At 37.6% G+C, this 18,968-nt stretch overlaps 1 protein-coding gene across 1 annotated transcript in view; it reads right to left on the reverse strand.

Annotated features, from left to right (window-relative positions):
* Positions 1–850: 850 nt before the first annotated feature.
* The window catches only part of kdm6a (lysine (K)-specific demethylase 6A), a 143,165-nt gene continuing 125,047 nt past the window's right edge, over positions 851–18,968 (reverse strand). The window contains 10 exon segments of the mRNA XM_007901685.2: positions 851–1,599; positions 2,029–2,199; positions 3,081–3,207; positions 5,164–5,305; positions 5,635–5,822; positions 8,915–9,029; positions 10,885–11,033; positions 14,987–15,061; positions 15,149–15,216; positions 17,953–18,158. Coding sequence (XP_007899876.2) covers positions 1,570–1,599; positions 2,029–2,199; positions 3,081–3,207; positions 5,164–5,305; positions 5,635–5,822; positions 8,915–9,029; positions 10,885–11,033; positions 14,987–15,061; positions 15,149–15,216; positions 17,953–18,158 — 1,271 coding nt within the window. The 3' untranslated portion in view covers positions 851–1,569.

The raw sequence follows: 18,968 nt of genomic DNA on the forward strand, positions 1-18,968 counted from the left end.
CAGCAGATTTCTTATTGATTAATTTGATTCAAACTGGACTCTATAGTTTTTACTTCTTCAGTTATCTGTGGTATAAAGCACTAATAATATGGTACTACTTTTGGAGCTTTATTACTTAACACAGTAAAGGTTAAGCTATCATTGTTCATTGCACTTCAACTAAAGTTCCTTGACACCTGGGAGTCTCATTAACCACAATATACTTTGACTTCCTGTTGATGTTTTAAGATTCACCTAAATTTTGTATTACTCAATTAATAATAAAAATCCTTGTATTTGATATAGCGATAATTACGATGTAATTATGGCGCTATAGTCAGTGAATGTTTATTTTTTAAGAGTCATCAGTGTACAATAAAACCTCAGGCTACAGGAGTACATCTCTAAAGATCAGCCAACTTTATATTACTATATTTCTAATCATTCTTCGAGGATTAATTTGGAATCAGTTAAAATGTAATTGTGGGACAAATTAATGGTGAACTGGGAGAGGAACAGGCACAGGTGCATTAATGAAGTATTACGTTTCAACTGACAGAAATGGGAAACATTGGGAGAAGTACACCATGTTTTTCAGGTGCTAATGCATCAACATTTATGAGAACAAAGGAAAGCTTGCCCTGAGTTTAGTTATACAATATTTAAACTCAAGATACATAATAACTAACATGTGCTTTTGAAAATACCTTCCCTGAATATAAATTGTTAAATGTTTCAAAAATTACAATGCTCAACAGTTTTTATTTCATACATAGAAAACGTATTAGGAGTAGTGTTTGAAATGACAGAACTCCTTAAAATTTTAATGGCAGGTATTCTGGGAAAAATAACAGCATTCCATCCACAAATATTTTCAAGGAATAAATATGCATTTATAAATAGTGTAAATTTACATCAAGATTAGAAACAAAACAAAAAAATCACAAATCTGAAGTTTATTCCTTAGTCTATGTGCAACCCATTTATCATTCTTTGTGACTTGGCTGTTTAGTTTAACTAGGAAACCAGAACAAATTTAAACATCATGGTTTCAAAATAACAAGACAGATGAACATAAAAGCAGTAAAAAAAAATTCTCTCTCACCTAACTTTTCACATTACAAAATTTTCTTAATAGATGTTGTCCTCAAGAGAGACTTAAAATTCCTAACTACCATACAAAAATGACCAGCTAAGCTAGTACTTACTTTGAAGGGAAAAATTTGAATGAAAAAAGATGATGAAACCAATTCATCAGCCCAAGACAGAGTAATACAAAAAAGAATGTCTTCAAGTCAGTAGTCTTTGTGTGATGTTGCCAGTTTTTTTCTCTGATATATACAAAATACGAAAAGTTATTTATAGGTACAGCTAAAACAGCTTTACTTGAATTCATATATCCTGGAAAAGGAGCAGCTCCACTCCTGTCCAGTTTTGTTGACACTCCGCACTTGGAAGGTTGCATAGACACACAGCTTTCAGTCAGCAGCCACATGGGTTAGCCAAAAATTAGTGGTGTAACACAGTGGAAGTTGATGTCACATCCTGAATACCAAAGATGTTTGCTAGTTGTCCGTAAAACAATACGTGTCAAGATGAAGATGAAGGCAGTGGAGGAGCCTGCAATAGAGAGAATGGATTATCGTAATTAGAATATGTTATTGAAGATTAATTCTAATTAAACTAATCAATTCTAATAGAGGCATTATCCGTTCTCAGATCTAATATTAGTGGACTTCAAAGCGTACTGAACAAAACATCTGAAAATAGTGATGGTTAGCTTTGTTTCAGCTTTCCTCCCGACATGAAAGGTGCTATATAAACACATTTTTTTTGTTTGTTGTTGTTTTTATCTTCCGCTCTCTGACTTTCATATATATGCCTTTCAGCATGTTAAAATAAGTAATCTTTAGGCAAAAGGAGACTTTTATACAGTTCAAATTCACCAACACTTTTAATACTCCACAACCGTGGCATCAGGTTTAACATTACAATAATTTTATTTCTCCCCCAAAATATCAAATCATTTTTGGTATTTGAATAACTTACTAATGTGAACTGGTCATAGATTTGCATCAGATCCTCCATTTTGTATTGTTCCAGCACAACAAAATTGTCCAGGTTTCCGCTGCCCTTACGAGCACAGTCCTGGCAATGCACTACGTAGGTCTTCCGAGAATTACTCTCATTAGTGACAAAAAGCAGATCAAAAACCTCCAGCTGTTGCAAAAAAATACAAAAAAATTGTAATACACCAATAATATCTTTGTCCTATTATAAAATTAGGTTCCAGTGGAAAAACATTATTCAGGTCACCTTTTCTTGCCTGAAAACCTACTTTTAATATATTCACATGACCAAAAACTGATAGTAAGTGTCCCGAATAATGATTGTAAAAAACATATGCAGTAATGGCACTTCTTGTAGTTCTTTAAAATGTATAGTACTCAAAGACATGGTGGTGCAGACTATATATTCACTTCTGGAAACTGAATTTGAATTAAGTCCTAACTAATAGAATAAAAGTTTCTTCTCTGGCTCTTTTCTCTTCCCACTTTTAAAGCCTGCTGTAAAACCTTTCTCCACACTCCTTCCTTAAATCTCCCCACCCCTAGCTCAGGTTCCCAGACGGTTCTCTGAAGAGCTTTGAGAAATCCCCCAACATGATTAGCGCTATACAAATGTAAAACTATTATTAAAAAGTAAAAATTGTCAGGTGGGCAAAAATGAACAATTTAGATGCCTTGAAGCATTCTCGAAAATGCAGGAAGATACATATCCCCACCTCCAGAACTGTGGTGCTATAAGAACACATTATAAAATGGTCTGTTATTTAAGTTCAGTCACCTTTGAAAGAGACCACCTACAATCGATAGCTGCTGTGGGAAGTGGAACAATTCATACTGGTGCTTTGATGGATCATGAAAACAAATGTGCTCCAACATGAATCAAGGTTTTGTATCCAATCACTTATTTAATTTAAAGGAAAGGGGATTCAGGTTTTGAACAATGAACCAGTTTAAACCTAAGCAATCAAAAACAAAATATAGCCACAGGCATGTACCTAGTGACAATATATTGAATACAACTGTTTTACTGACCTCACAAATGCTGCAGTAGTGTGCAGGCTCATCCTTTGTACGGCCATGCCATACAATCTCTTTGCTTGCACTGATGAGAGCTTCCCTTAACATCTGGCATTGCTTGAGTGTTCTCAATAGGCAGTACCTAAACAAAGAATGTAATAGCTTAAAGAATTTTAATATTAGCAAAACCTTTNAAAAGCATCAAATTTGCTTATTTTCTCTCTATTACTGGCTCTAATCCTGTGCAACTGAGCACAGGAAGATGATCACACAAATAGCTTTATGACCTCAACCACTCTGCAGCCAGTAATGTCACTACACCTAACTGATCAATCCTTTAACTCTGCTCAGTATCAAGTCCAATAACTTGGTCATGGAAATAACTCCTCTGGGTTTGGAGAGAGAAGCCGAATATAAATGGATGTCAAGACTAGGATTAAGAATTGGGTAACTAATTACCTGGCATAACAAAATTGAAAGAGTCTGCCACATGTCACCCAGGAATTTAGCGTATTCAAATTATGGCAATAGCATTATGCTTAATGATTAAGTTAAAAAACATTTTTTTAAACAACCATAATAAAGCAACTGGCTAGGAATTAACACCTTAATAATGCTTTAAACACAAATGAAAAGACTGACAGCTATACATACATAGGTTTAATAATTTCTTAAAATAGCTCTGAGACACAAGGTTACCCAATATCAATTTTGCTGGATTCCAAAGTCAATGTGTGATATAAAAAAGTCACACAATAAGCCTTTGGATTCACAATTTATGTGCCCACCAATCAATTGTTTATTTATCTTTCAGAAAACCAAAGGAATCCTGCAATGGACACTCATTCAAAACCTACACATTTAAAAATACAAACATCATCACTACTGTTATATTTCATTTAATCTGAACAAAGCAATGGTGCTTTATATCTATTTTAGAGGCTTTTTAATATTTTTCTTTTCTGAAATTTTTCTACCCATAAAGGATTTATTTTTATATAAAGGTGCATCTTATTTACAGCAATACTGCTATTTGACAGAGTCTGAATTAGTGATCACTTCAAATTAATCCTCAACACATTCATTGAAAACCTACAGAAACAAAAGTATCCATAATTCTCATGATCAAGTGCAAAAGCAAGAAAATAATCCAAACACAAATCTAGTTCAAGCATCTCATATGCCCAAATTTACTCACAGGGGAGAATAGACAAATCGTGAGAATGATTGTATAACACTTCAGGAGAACACTGACAGATTAGAAATAATTGAGCAGATGTAGGTTAAGGCTGATAAATCTGAAGTATTGTATTTTGGGAAAAAGACTTTGGAATGAATTATAGCTAGAAGGGTAAAACATTCAAATGGACTAGGGGAGAAAAAGGAATTGGAAATACATATAAATTGCTAAAATTAAAAAACAAAATACTATCTAGAAGGCAAATGGACTCTTCGAATTATAAATAAGGATATTGGATAAAACATTTGATAAAGAGCCTATCACTTCAGAACATCTCCAAGCATTTCAGAGTTTCACTGTAATGACTTTTTGTGTGTGTCAGCCTGGCGCAGTGGTAATAATAATAATAATAATAATCCTTGCATTTGATATAGCGCTTTTCACGTCGGGAGGACGTCCCAAAGCGCTTCACAGAATATACTGTAAAGTGAATTGACTGTATATTTGTGGGCGAACGCGGCAGCCAATTGCGCACAGCAATGTCCCACAAACAGTCGTGGATTGAAAATTACCAATTTATTATTGTTTTTGGTTTTGGAGGGATTATTATTAGGCGTTGTGGGTTCAAGACCCATGTCGGGATTGGAATCATATAGTCTAAGCTGACACTCAAATGCAGTGTTGGGGGTGTATTGCATTGTCGGAGGTGCCAACCTTCAGATGAGACATTAAACAGAAGTCTCGTCTGCCTGTTCAGGTGGCCGTTAAATAATATCCTTTGCATTTGATATAGACCTTATCATGTCATTGAGACGTCTCACAGGGAAAAATTCTTCCAGTATCATGCATTTTCTAAAACACAAAAATGCACTCTCTAAAACATAGTAATTAAAGCTATTTAATTTTTTTAGTACTCACTTGATCATTTCAAAAAGCTTGGGATCAGACACCTTGATGTTGCGTGCCATGTTCCAGGACAGATGAATCATGGGAACGATGGACTTTACACTTTGTAGTTTATTCCATTCATATCGCTCCACTGCCAGTTTATATTGGCTTGCTGTAGAATACATAATACAATTTTAATCCACAAATCTATTTCAACTCAAAAAATATACACTAAATATATCTGCCCAGAAATGTATTTGTAAAAGCTAAATTAGACTACAACTTGTATGTCTGTAAATAGTCATAAAAGCGTACACAATTCGGCAGCCAAAATGTACAAATAAACACCAAGCCTAGTTAGTTAGTTTTTTTAAGGATAAAATGTTCTTTCTCGTGAGTAAATTGATTCCCAATTGGTTAAAATTACAACTTTACAAATAATTAATTGGCAAAAATGCAAAAGGCATGAACAGGCATGTTGTGGAGTTACACTAACCGTACCTGTAAGAGGACCAACATTCCAAGCAATGTTGTTGCACCAGCCAATAGCCTGAACCCAGTGCACTGTGCCAGCATTTATCCACACCAGGTCTCCAGGGCGCTGAATAAACCGATACACGGGTACATTAGCTTCATAAAGATCCTCCAAGTTTGGCCACCATGAGCCCATTAAGAAATTTATGTTGTTCCTGGTAAAGACACAAATTTCCATTAAAATATTAAAACTACATTTTCATTGGAATTCAGGAATAATTTTATTTTAACATTATATCTCAATTTCTAGACACAAGCAGATTTAAAATTTAAATTTGGACATTCTGGCCAAATGCTATTACGTGCTTTAAAAGAATCGTCTTAAAACTTGTTCTTCAAAATTATAAATTTAGAAATAGTTCATCAGTAATAATGAAAAAAGCATGAGAATCGCATTACAAGTTCTGTAAATAAGACTAACAATACCTTTAAGAGGACCAACATACCAAGTAATTCTAAGATACTTATTTCATGGTTGTGAGACATTGCTGCTCACGTAAACTGACTGCTGAGTTCACCTACAAATATAATTACTACATTTTACAGGAGAAATCCTGTAATTGCTTTGAGACATTCTGAAATGTGAAAGGCTCCATATCAAATGCAAGGGTATAATTATTGGGAGATTTAATGGTTCATCACTCAAAGTTGGCCAAAATTTTTAAAAGCCTTCACTGGGATTTAATTTCTTCTGTCATAATTTTATAATCTTTTCATTTGATGTCAAATGGAGTCCTGTATGTTAGTGGTTGGAGCACTCGCCTCACGTAGGACCTGGGTTTGATTCCCAGGCAGGGCGAAACATTGGGCAAGTTTCCTTACTCCACCCACCTCTGGTTACCTAGCAGTAAGTAGGAACCTGGTTGCTGGTTGATTGGCGGATTGCTTTTCCAGGGATAATTATCACTTAAAAATATGTAATAATAATTATTTGGTCACTCAATCCACGACTGTTTGTGGGACACTGCTGTGCGCAATTGCCTGCAGTGTTTCGCCCACAAAAATATACAATCAATTCACTTTGCAGTATATTCTGTAAAGTGCTTTGTGACATCTCAAAGACGTGATAAGGAGCTATGTCAAATGCAAGGATTACTATTATTATCATCAGAATGTCTCAAAGCACTTTATAAATAATTGCAGTGAAACATAGTAACTGTGTATTTGTAGACAAAAGCAGCTGCTGATTTTCACACAGTAATATCCCATAGAGTCAAAAGCTGAATGACCAAGAGGAATGTTGGCCAGGATGCCTTGGAGATACTCCCTTCTTTTTCAATTTCTGAGGTGAAATATGAACATGAAATAGTTAAGAATTTTCATGTTACACAAATATTGAATTTACTAATCCCATTTCCCCCCTCTTTTTTAGTCCTTGCATAATATACTACACAGGTGCAATCTGGGGAAATTAATCATACTTTAATTCATATTTTAATTAATTTTCTGAATTGACAAACTATATGTGTCAGGATCGCATTTGACATTCTGTTGCTAGATCACAAGATTAACAGAATGAGAAACAGCAAGCAGCAGATAATGCATGGGGGGGGGGGGGGGGGAGTGGCAGCATGGAAAGAAGGGAAGACACAAAAACAAGAGTAAAAATTACTGAGGTTGCCAGCCACCAGGATTAGCTTTTTAGTGACAGTGCTCATCTCAAATGGTTGTCATAGGGTGTGAAATTTGGCAGCTTTGTGTTATGTGGATGGTAAAGAAAGAAGTCATGTTGTAAATAATGAAATCAACTGAAGCACTGTAAAATGTCTCTTATACCTTTCGTGAATTATCTCAAAACTCCTGTAACTTGATTCTCTCTAAAATGGTGAGTTCACAGAAATATTAGCAGAATAGAAATTTGTAGGGACAAGCTTCTATTTGAATGCATGATAGCAATATTCACAAAAAACAATCTGCAGCTGAGCAATTTCCATTTTTTGAGAATATCTTGCATTTACAAAAAGATGAAAAAGGTTCGAAATACTAATAACAACATAAATCATGTCAAATTTGGATTTTGTGCGGGGGGGGGGGGGGGGGGGGACGACAACTATATTGGTTTTCATATTGTACCAAGCAACTTTTCTGTAATAATATCAGCAAAAGCTTTCTGAAAAGCAGCACAAAGAAGCAGGTACTGTCTATACTTGTATTATGACTAAATCAGTGCAACAAAGTGCCTGCTGTGACATTAAATTACTGCACTGTTATAACTAGGGGCCATGGTTGAAATAAAGCATGGAATAATAAAAAGGCTGCTCTCCTCATCAAACCCACATCTTTCCCAATCTTCCTAATCACAGGCACCATCATGCCTATTAATTGCCTGAGGTGAAAATTCTTAAATACTGTATGATCTCCAATCAAACGAAGCTCCAAGGCAATAATACATGCTTCTTGATCCCAGTTGAGAAATCAGTGACCTATGAAGCATTCATCATCTCAATAAATATTTACTTTACATCTAATCTTCAATCCTGCTTCCAACCAAATATTTTTGGGAAAAAAACAACACAGCAAACTGAACACCTTTCACATCATTCTTGTTTGATTTTAAATCTGCTTCTAGGTCTTTATTCCCAGTCAATTTAAAATACTCTGACATCCCATTATCTAGATTCTATGCCACTCACCATTTAAGGACATGAATCATGACCTTCTCTCCCCTCCCCCACCAATTTAATTTTTTTCCAGTGCCAAGAACCATAAATCCAAAACCATTTCTCTTCACTGAATCCTTGCTAATGCATTAATGTTCATTTAAGGTCAGAATGTTCAAATGTATATGCAATATATCAACTATGATAAACACAATTTTAATAAATTAATTTGGCTTATAATCAAAATGCCCTTAAGGAGCATTCTAATGTTTGACAGCTTTGTCGCTTTTTCTATCTTCGTAAATGGACACTACTCTTCAAGAATACATTACAGGTCCTTAACATTAATATCCAGCTACCATTCCTTATAATGCTCTTTACCTTGTATATATTCAACTTTTGGACATCAGTTAAGTTTTCTGCTCCAAACAAACTGTAACCACTGGATACCCATTAATTAAAAGAATTCTAGTAGCCATGACCCGCAGGTTCTAAACCTTTCGCTGGGAATGTTATAAATTGTTTTTTGGAAAGAACAAATCCGTATAAATAATTGACTTTTAACCGCCTATACAATCTCTAACTGACAAATATTTTTCTACGTTTGTTTGGATTTTTAAAAATGCTCACTGATAAAATGCTCTTACTTTTCACAGAAGTCATTCATAACTCCCCAGTATACCTCAGGAACAGCAAACCACTCACAATCCCCAGGACCTATATTGATGTTAACAGAGCAGAAATTGTTGTTTTCTTGATGACCTGGAATTGAGCAGAGACAATCAAATGTAAATATCATCAATGCCGAATAATCTTGGATAAAACTTAAACACTTATAATCTTTATGACTTTTTTTATAGCTGTAACTTAATTTACCAAGAAGACTGGACATTGACTTCTGTTTCCATTTTTACTTATTCAAAAAGTGATTATCACATGTTGCTTTTCATTAGAAAGTCTTGGATAAGAGAAAAAGCCATTTGACCGACTGCCTTCTATCTCTCTTTGCCCCCCCCTCCCTATCTTAGACTTTTCCCCTTAAAGTTTAAACTAGCTTTCTTGAGGATTTACACCCACTGCATTCTGGCATAAAATAAGAAAATAGTTTTCTCTTCTTATCAAAGCTGCTGAGCTCCTTTTCATCTTTAGAATTTTTCATCATTAGTCAGAATCCTGCTTGTCCTGGCTGCGTATTATTCCACTGGAATGAATTGGAACCTATATGATTTACTAACCAATTCCAGCAAAGCAAAAGTGGTGATATTCCTGGCCAACAACTCAAATGGCTGCTGATGTATTGCTCAATGGTCTTATCTCGAAATATTCTAACATTAATTTGAATTCATAGGAAATAAAATGTTATAGGGAATAACTTTAAAAAGCCATATTTTAATATTATTTCTTTAACAAATTGAAGCTATTCCTCAAATTCATGACTGGGGCACGATATGTTGTTCTATCGCCTCACTTCGTGCAAGCATACTGAAGACATTTTTGATATTCACCAGTTTCTAATTTACATAATATATTCTGCTGCTGTTACCAGAAATAATTCTCTACTCAGTCCTCCTGTAAGCCTCAGTTAGCTCACTTCACATTTTAATAACTTGTCACAGTTCTGGTGTAGGTTTCTACCTCTATATCTAAACACACTGCACAAGTACTTTAAAATCATAAGTTCAGAGATTTTGCTGCTGTTATTGTTGTTTCATAGTGAAAGCTGTATACGACTGACAAAATTCTATTGTTGAATAAAGTTAGGAGTCTGAAACACATTATTAAGATCAATATATTTATTATGGCAGATGTCCCATGATTAAACCAAGTGATGAGATTAGACAAGTTATTGTACCAAGCGAGAACTAATTTTATTTCACCGTCTTTTACAGGCAACAGCAAACCTAAATCTATATTATTCAGTTAATTATCTCTGAAGATTACGTTAAGAGCAGTGCACGCAAAAGTAATTATTACCAACAACAACAACAACAAAATTACCATTTGTATAGTGCTTTTCATGTCGGGAGGATGTCCCAAGACGCTGGACAGAGTTATGGACCCGACCTCAGGGTCGGGGTGGGGGAGGGTGGAGGGCAGGGGGGGAAGCAGGGAGATCGAAAGCACTGTCAAAGAGGAAGGTCTTGAGGTGGGTCTTGAAGGTGCTGAGGGAGGGGGCAAGACGGAGGACTGCAGGATGAAATTCCAAAGGGTGGGCGCAGAGTGATGGAAGGCCCGCCTGCCGATAGTGGGGCGAGCAAGGCAGGGGGCGTGAAGCAGGCCGGAGCCTGCTGAGTGGAGGGAGTGAACAGGGTGGTTGGGGGTTAGGAGGTTGGAGAGATAGGGGGGAGCGAGACCGTGGAGGACTTTGAAGGTGAGGACCAGGATCTTGAACTGTATCCCCTGTGTGATGGGAAACCAGTGGAGTTGGGCAAGGATGGGGGTGATAGGGTCACAGAGCCTAGTGCCTACCACCTGGATTCCAGAATAAAAAATAAAGCTCTGAGGAAACTAACTCTCCTCAGTTACGGGGTGCAGTGAACATACTAAATTATTTCTATCACATCCATGCAATTTTACTAACTGTACAACTTATGCACAATGCTGCTGGCCTACATACCTGGAGTCCTACTTCCTGGAACTTTCATGTAGAGCTGGACTGTGTTCATTCCCAGAATGGTATGTCCCACATGACTTAAAAGATTTCCTGCTGATACCACACGCACAAATGCAGGCAACTTTGTCAGTTCATGGAGCTGTGACTTCCACCTATAGTGACAAACAACAAACATCTGTGAGAAGTCCTAGATCACTTGCTAATGTTCTACGTACTAATGGTTTTACGGCATCTGTTCAGTTGCAGCTTGTTGAATCATTACTAATAATGCAATTACCGCACAAAAATGCTCTGCTATCACAAGTTGTCAAAACGCGTCAAAGCACTTCCCAGGATTTTACTTTAAAGTGTAGTGACTGTATTTCAAGGCAAACAAATACAGCTAAGTCCTATTTGCCTAGGAACATCACGGTTGAGTAGGCTTGCACCATCATCTCTCATATATTTTTCAATTTTAGCACAAATAGTAATTAGGAACAGTCAAAGTTCGAGTGTAGTGCTAGAAAAGGAGAGGAATCACATGTGGAACCTTTTTGGTCAATAGAATTCAGTGTCACACCACTGAGTGCATTTAACCCAAGTGTACTATAATTGCATTCTATTCATTAGTCACACACAACCTATTACATCTAGTGGAATGTCACATACAAAATATATGCTTAAAGGGCAACATCTAACGGAAGGGAAAATACAATCTCTCAGGTGTTTGCAGCAGAATTAATAGTTTTTAGATAAGCAGTGGAATATCTATCCAGAACCAAGAAGCCTGGTACCGTCTGAATCTGCTAGTGAGGAATAGCAAAGTGTCAATCTTCAGCTGAAGAAGTCCAGGAAAAGATGAGGTTTGGGATAATGGCTACCATCTTTTCATGACATTGATGAAGCTGAAATTTTCAACCAGGATTTAACCAGAACAAGCTAAACAAGTCAGTCTGGCTCAGTCAGGAGTACTCTCGTCGGTGCATCAGAAAGTTGATGATGCACATTGGGATAAACGCCACATTGGGACTTTGAGCTTAAAGTCCAGACTGATACTCAAGCAGTGCTGTATTTTTAGGAGTTGTTGTTCTTTGGATGAGGTTAAATGGAAGCTTTCATCAAAACCAAATCATTGTCTTGTGAAAGATCACAGAAAAGACCATGTGGCAGCTAAATGATTGCTCAAGTGGATGTTAAAGATCCCATGGCACTATTTAGAAATAGAAGTGAGTTTCTCCTGGTATCCTGGCCTACAATCCTCCAAATAAAATGCGCTCATTCACTTCATGAATGTTTGTTGAACACTGATGTACACTGATTGGCTGCCGTGTTCACCCACAAAAATACGTAGTCATTATACTTTCCAGGGAATCTTGCGAAGCATTTTGAGCTCCCTCCCTACCTCCCCCCACACACACCCCCACATGAAAGGTGCTATATCAAGTGTAAGAATTTCTATTAATAAAAATAATAGTATCTTTGAGAAAACGTCATAGGACGTGGTTATTAACTCATCCAATGACTGATGGCACATATTACAGGATTATTTAATTCAATAATATCAAGTGTTCATTTTCTTTACTGCCAGAGATAGTGAAGCAATAAATTATTCTTTTCAGCTATTTGAATAAGTAGAATGATTGATCATTTATATGGTCACAGAATAAGACTAAAATACAAAAGAAAACAAGACTTAATCAGTTAGCTGCCACATGGTCTTTTCTGTGATCTTTCACAATACAACGATTTGGTTTTGATGAAAGCTTCCATTTAAGCTGCATTCTTTTCAAAATTGAATGCAAAACAAAAGTACTAGAAACAGCATTTTATCAGATGGAATAGAACAACAACAAATTACATTTGTATAGCGCCTTTCACATCGGGATAACATCCTCAAGGCGCTGGATAGTCAAGAGATTTGGCTGGGTTCAGGGGGCTGGAGGGTAGGGGTAGGAGGATGGCCAAAGGCAAAGTCAAAAAGGAGGGCTTTGAGACATGCCTTGAAGAAGGCAACGGAGGGAGAAAGGTAAAGGGACTGTGGAGTTCCAAAGGGTGGGGGCAGATAGGCTGAAGGCCGACCGACGATGGTGGGGTGGCTGGGCGGGGGATGTGGAGCAGGCCAGAGCCTGCTGAGCGGAGGGAGCGGACAGGTTAATATGGGTCATGGAGGGTCACAAAGGCGAGGACAAGGATTTGTACTCTATCCTCTAGGGAATGGGGAGCCAGGCGAGGGTGATAGGGTAACGGAGCATGATGCGGGAGAGAACATGAGCTGCAGAGTTTTGGATGATCTGCAGCTTGTGGAAGGAAAAGTTAGGAAGGCCAACAACCAGGGAGTTGGCGTAGTCAAGTTTAGATATGATAAATGCGTGGGTGAGGGCTTTCGCCAGCCTGAAGGGTGAGGCAGTGGTGGAGCCGGGCGATGTTGCGGACGTGGGGGAAGACAGACAAATTCATGGCACAACTGTGGGGTAGTAGTAGTTCCAGGGACAGATGGTTAAGAAATGTGCTGGATTAGTGTCATTTCACAGTTAAGCTCATGAATATGCATTTCTATTTACTCAATCATGAAAACATTTTTTAAGTACTTTGTTTATCCTTCAAACATTTTCATTTCAGGTTTTTAATGTGTCAGCCTCTCTGTGCTAGTTGGATGTCGAACAACCAACTAGTGACTATTCTCCTGGTGGAGGGGATGGGGGAGGGAGTAGATAAGCGGGGTCTCCTTGGAGCTGAACAAGCTCCAAGGTGACATGTTTGGCAACAGAATGTCGGAATCGAGCCAGCTCTCTGTCGCGGTCTCGGTAGTCTGGTGACAGGCTGGTCCACAGTACTCCAGGGCATTACTGATGACAGCACAGCCAGCCTGGCTCATCAGTAGGATTTGGAAGGGCAGACCAGTCACTGGGAGCAGGAATTCATCCTGTTAACCCTGCAAGCCAAAGCTCTAATGGGTAGGTTGGTCCTAGCTTAACAAACAGTTGGAAAGTTTGCCAGACATTGATATTAATTGCAAGCTATACGGTTTTAGCTGGTTAATCTCCAGCAGCACTCCAACGTACACTCTGGGGTCCTCAAGCCCTTGGTTCTTGCCAGCCTGTGCCTAATAGGTAATAATAATAATAATAATCCTTGCATTTGATATAGTGCTTTTCACGTCGGGAGGACGTCCCAAAGCGCTTCACAGAACACACTGTAAAGTGAATCGACTGTATATTTGTGAGCGAACGCGGCAGCCAATTGCGCACAGCAATGTCCCACAAACAGTCGTAGATTGAAAATGACCAATTTATTATTGTTTTTCGTTTTTTGGAGGGATTATTATTAGACGTGTGGAGTAAGGAAACTTGCCCAAGGTTTCGCCCTGCCTGGAATTGAACTCAGGTCTCTCGCTTGCAAAGCGAGTGCTCTAACCACTGAGCTACAGGACTCCACAGGTAGGTAGGTAAGCAGGATGCGACCCTCCAGGGAGAGAGTGTGCATTCATTCCAATAATCTATCTCTGGGATTTCCACGTGAGGCTGGATGCATAGAATTTTCAGTTTTGGTTTGGATACTCTTAAACATGCTGATGGGTTTCCACATGTTAAGACATTTGGTTGACCCCAAAAAAGTGTCAGTCTGGCTCAGTGGTAGCACTTGCGCCTCTGAGTCAGAGGCTGTTTGTGGGACAATTTACTGCGTGCAAAACTGGCTGCCACATTTCACCCACAAAATACAGTCAAATCCACTTTACAGTATATCCTGTGAAGTGCTTTCAGACGTTGCAACGACGTGATAAGGCACTATATCAAATGCAAGGATAATTTTCATTGTTATTAGTTTTATATGCTTTGTTACTAAACAATTTTCACTCTGACTTCAAGTTTTATTTCCAGATTTACAGATGCGATCTTCAACTGAATTTACTCTTGTCACATGACAATAGATGTACTACTTCCACCATGTCTACAGTATTCTTTTAAATAATACTAATTTACAAATTACTGCAATTTTTATTTTAAAAATTTCATGAAACATTTTCACCACACGTTCAAAATATTTGATACAATTACAGGCCCAACGGGATGAGCAGGCAAGGACTTTTTTTTACTACTCCCCACTTTAAAAAAAAGGAAAAACTTACCTCTTTTCATCTGACAAATCAATATTGGTCCCAAATTTGATGGTTTTAAATGGACCTTTTCTTCTCCTGCTACCACTATAAAAAAAAATTGACCATTATAAAAATTTTCAAAAATGCACTTATAATTCCACTGTTAAATGATTGTTAAGTGACTTAACTTACTTATCAGATGATGTGGATTCACTATCTGATTGGTCCTTGTGGTGAGTACTCTTTTTTTCATTTTCTTCCTGCAAATAAAGAAATGCATTTCAAATTATTTCTGAATACGTCAGCATTGAAAGATTGAATATCTAGAGAACAAGAATAAATGAATAGATATTCACACAAATGCATTTTCATGGAAATGTAACTACCAAGGTACATTGAGCTGAGCCATCTGTTTCAGTGCAAACTTTACCTAACTGTGCCAGAATTCATCACTTTATAAAGCAGCATACTAATTTAGCACACTAAATACTAATGTCAGCTATTAGATACTTAACAGAATAAATAACCAATCAATTCATTTTGTAACCCCTTAAAAAAACTACATACAACAACAAAGAAAATACAGATTTACCTGTGGGGGTTGTAGAATATGTTGCTATAGTATTTAGTTAATGTGCAAATTGCCAGATGCCTTACATGAGTGGGCCCAAATGTAACAAATTAAGGTCATTAATTTATACCTTAAAGGCCCAACAAATAATTCTTCGCCATTTCCCACAGCTCCAGCGTGATCCAACCACTAAAAATATCTTGCCCTCCCCTCAGAATTCCGTGATCTGACTCCCTGATTCATTCCTCCATCACCACCAACAATTGCTCTCCCCCCGGCACCTTCCCATGCCAGCACAGGAGATGCAATACCTGCCCTTTCACCTCCTCCTATATCACTGTCCAGGGCCCCAAACACAGTCTTCAAATGAGACAGCAATGTACGTGTACTACCACCAATGTAGTTTACTGCTCACGATGTGGTCTCCTCTACATTGGGGAGACGAAATGCAGATTGGGTGACCAATTTACCAAACACCTCCTTTCTGTTCGAAAGCACAACCCTGAGCTTCTGGTTTCTCGCCACCAACTCTCTTTCCCACTCGCACTCTGACCTCTCCATCCATGGTCTCCTACGCTGTTCCAATGAGCCACAACGCAAGCTTGAGGAACAGCACCTAATTTTTCTGCTAGGGACCTTACAGCCCTCTGCCCTCAATATCAATTTCAAAAATTTCAGACCATAACAGCTCACCTTCCCCCTCCCTCCCCCTCTTCTGGGACCATTACCACATCATCTGGGTCCCAGACACACTTTTTCACTCTCTGGTCTGTCTGTTTTGTTGCAATTCCAACCCCCCCCCACTTTGTTTTGCATTATTAACACCTCTATTTCTCTGTTCTGTTGCAATCCCCCCCTTGGTTTTGCATCATTAACACCTCTTTAGCCCATCATCCCCTGTCCTCTACCCCATTTTCTCCTTTGTCTTCCTTGCCCTGTCTCCCCCTCTTTGTTAGCCCTTAAAAGCCTCTGTCTCCCAACATGCCTCAGTTCTGACGAAGGGTCGTGGACCCGAAACGTTGACTCACTTTCCTTTCTCCATAGATGCTGCCTGACCTGCTGAGTGTTGCCAACGACTTCTGTTTTTGTTTCAGATTTCCAGCATCCGCAGTATTTTGCGTTATGGTCATTAATTTCTAATTTGTTAGGGATCTTGCAGTGCACCTTGTCCAGAATAAGATTTGAGAACATAATCATTTTTTTCTGATATCTCTATGCTACATTTCACAGGAACTTGTGTCTATATTTTATGTAGCCTATCCAATTAGGTCACATGACAATCTGTCACATATCAAAACAATACTCTCATTATATGAACAAATCTAGACACCTCAGCATGCACCAGAAATTTCAGTGTTTCACTGTCAACAATTTCAGCACTCACTGCCCCTTTAGGGATTATTAGCTTCAAGCATAGTTCTGGAAGTAAATCAAATACTCGTCCCTGAAATTACAAAACTGGTTGGTCAGTAATTGTAAATTCTATTATCTTGATCTCATCTAAAGCTCTTTTGCCTAGCAATTTTCCCCCCAGAATAATAACTTAAAATTTTACATCTCAACGGTACTCCTTGTTCCAAAGACTGGTTCTGACCACCAAAATATCTAGAATGATGCTTATATTTCATATGCTATGTAATTCACATGCATCAATATATAGTTTGAAACTAAATTTGGCTTTTTTCCAGGAATAGCCCCAATAAATAAACTAAGAAATGGTAAGCATCATAGCTTCCATTAGGTGTTTTCTGTCCCCACCCTCTAGAACTCAATCCCAGTCCCTTCACCTTACTCCCTCCCTTGCCCCCTTCGCAGCATGTCTCAAGACCTTCATCGACCGTGCCTGCGGTCACCCTCCTATCCCTACCCTTCCTGCCCTCCACCTCTCCTAATCCCAAACTCCTGCTCGGATTCAAATCCCTGACTGTCCAGGACCTTGGGACTTCCTCCAATATGAAAAGCGCTATACAAATATAATTTGTTATTGTTGTGTCCTGCACAAGAAGACACAAATGTAAATATGAAAAGGCATGGATGCTTTAGCGTAATCAATTTATCTACGACATCCAGAATAGAATGCCTCTTTGGATCAGGTTTAACCACAGATGGTTAAAGATTGAGAAACAATTTAGATGCCACACATCTAAAAATATTTAGAATTATATGGCAAGTCCAAAATACTTCAACCAAAATATATAGACCACTTTGTCTATAATACAAAATTTAAGTAAATAGCATGTTACCAATTTCACATTTGAAATTGTTAATTGTTAAAATCACCTTTGTTAATTTGTTGAGCAATCTCTTCATTTTATAAAGCAAAATTACAGAGAAACTAATTTTGTAGTAAGATGAGATGATGCATAATTCCATTACCTTCACCTTGCTGTGAGGTACATTCAGTGAAAACGTGTAAATTACTAACCCGCAATGACTCCTGGAATGATGATGCCTGGTATTGTGCATATTTGGCAATTGTGGTATGTGATCTACTGCTTTCACAGCGCCAGATTTTCTTAGATCCAGTGGAGTCCCAGTTTTCATCTGTTGGCTGCATCAGTTGTGTCCGTACCTCTACTAAATGCTCATTATTTGCTTCTACCAAAGTCTTGGTGGAAAAAAGGCCTAGGTCTGAAACAAAAACATTAAATTGAAAACAATAATCCTAAATAGAATTTTAAAGTTGTATCACTTGAATAAAATGAATTTGTTCTTTGTGAAAAAGACTTTTACTTTTTTGAATCTTTTAAACACAAGCAACCAAGCCAAAGGCAAGCAATGAGTAGATTGACTCATTAGAATCAGGATGATAGTTTTCTCTTAGCATGTTACACTTATATTACCATTTTATGTAAATTCAGATTGGATTGGCAGTCTTAATTTTCTGTATCAGAAATTGGAGAGGTATTGAATTCAAATTAGAAGCAGTGAAAGAATTTTCAATAATGCCTAGTATACTTAAATGCCACTACCTGGGATGCCTCAAAAATAGTACAAGTCAATGAGAAAAACAATTAAAAAATTAACTGAATGGGAAGACTGCACAAAGATAAATAATCAAACAAAGGAGAAAGAGTGATTAAGAGAAAGAAAATATTTTTCTCTTTTCTTCTACCCCCAAGTAATTTATTAAATCTATAATTAACTATAATCTATTACTTACTTACAACTTAAGGTTTCCAAGATGTTGCCCTGACTTAAGGGTGGTATATAAATGCATGCTGTTGTTGTTTATCAGTCTTCTCCATTCCCTCTTCCTGTATCCCTACCCCACACTTCTGCCACTCTACTGCTGGAAAGACACAACTGGACCATTCAAATTTACCTTGTAGCAAAAAGCTGGTCTTTAAAAATGTAATTCCTCAATTTATGAGCAACAGAAGAATAAAGGTGTACATGAAATAAATCAATGGATATATTATTTGCACACGACAAGGAGTT

This window comes from Callorhinchus milii, unplaced genomic scaffold (assembly GCF_018977255.1).
Source record: "Callorhinchus milii isolate IMCB2004 unplaced genomic scaffold, IMCB_Cmil_1.0 Scaffold46, whole genome shotgun sequence".
NCBI lineage: Eukaryota > Metazoa > Chordata > Chondrichthyes > Chimaeriformes > Callorhinchidae > Callorhinchus > Callorhinchus milii.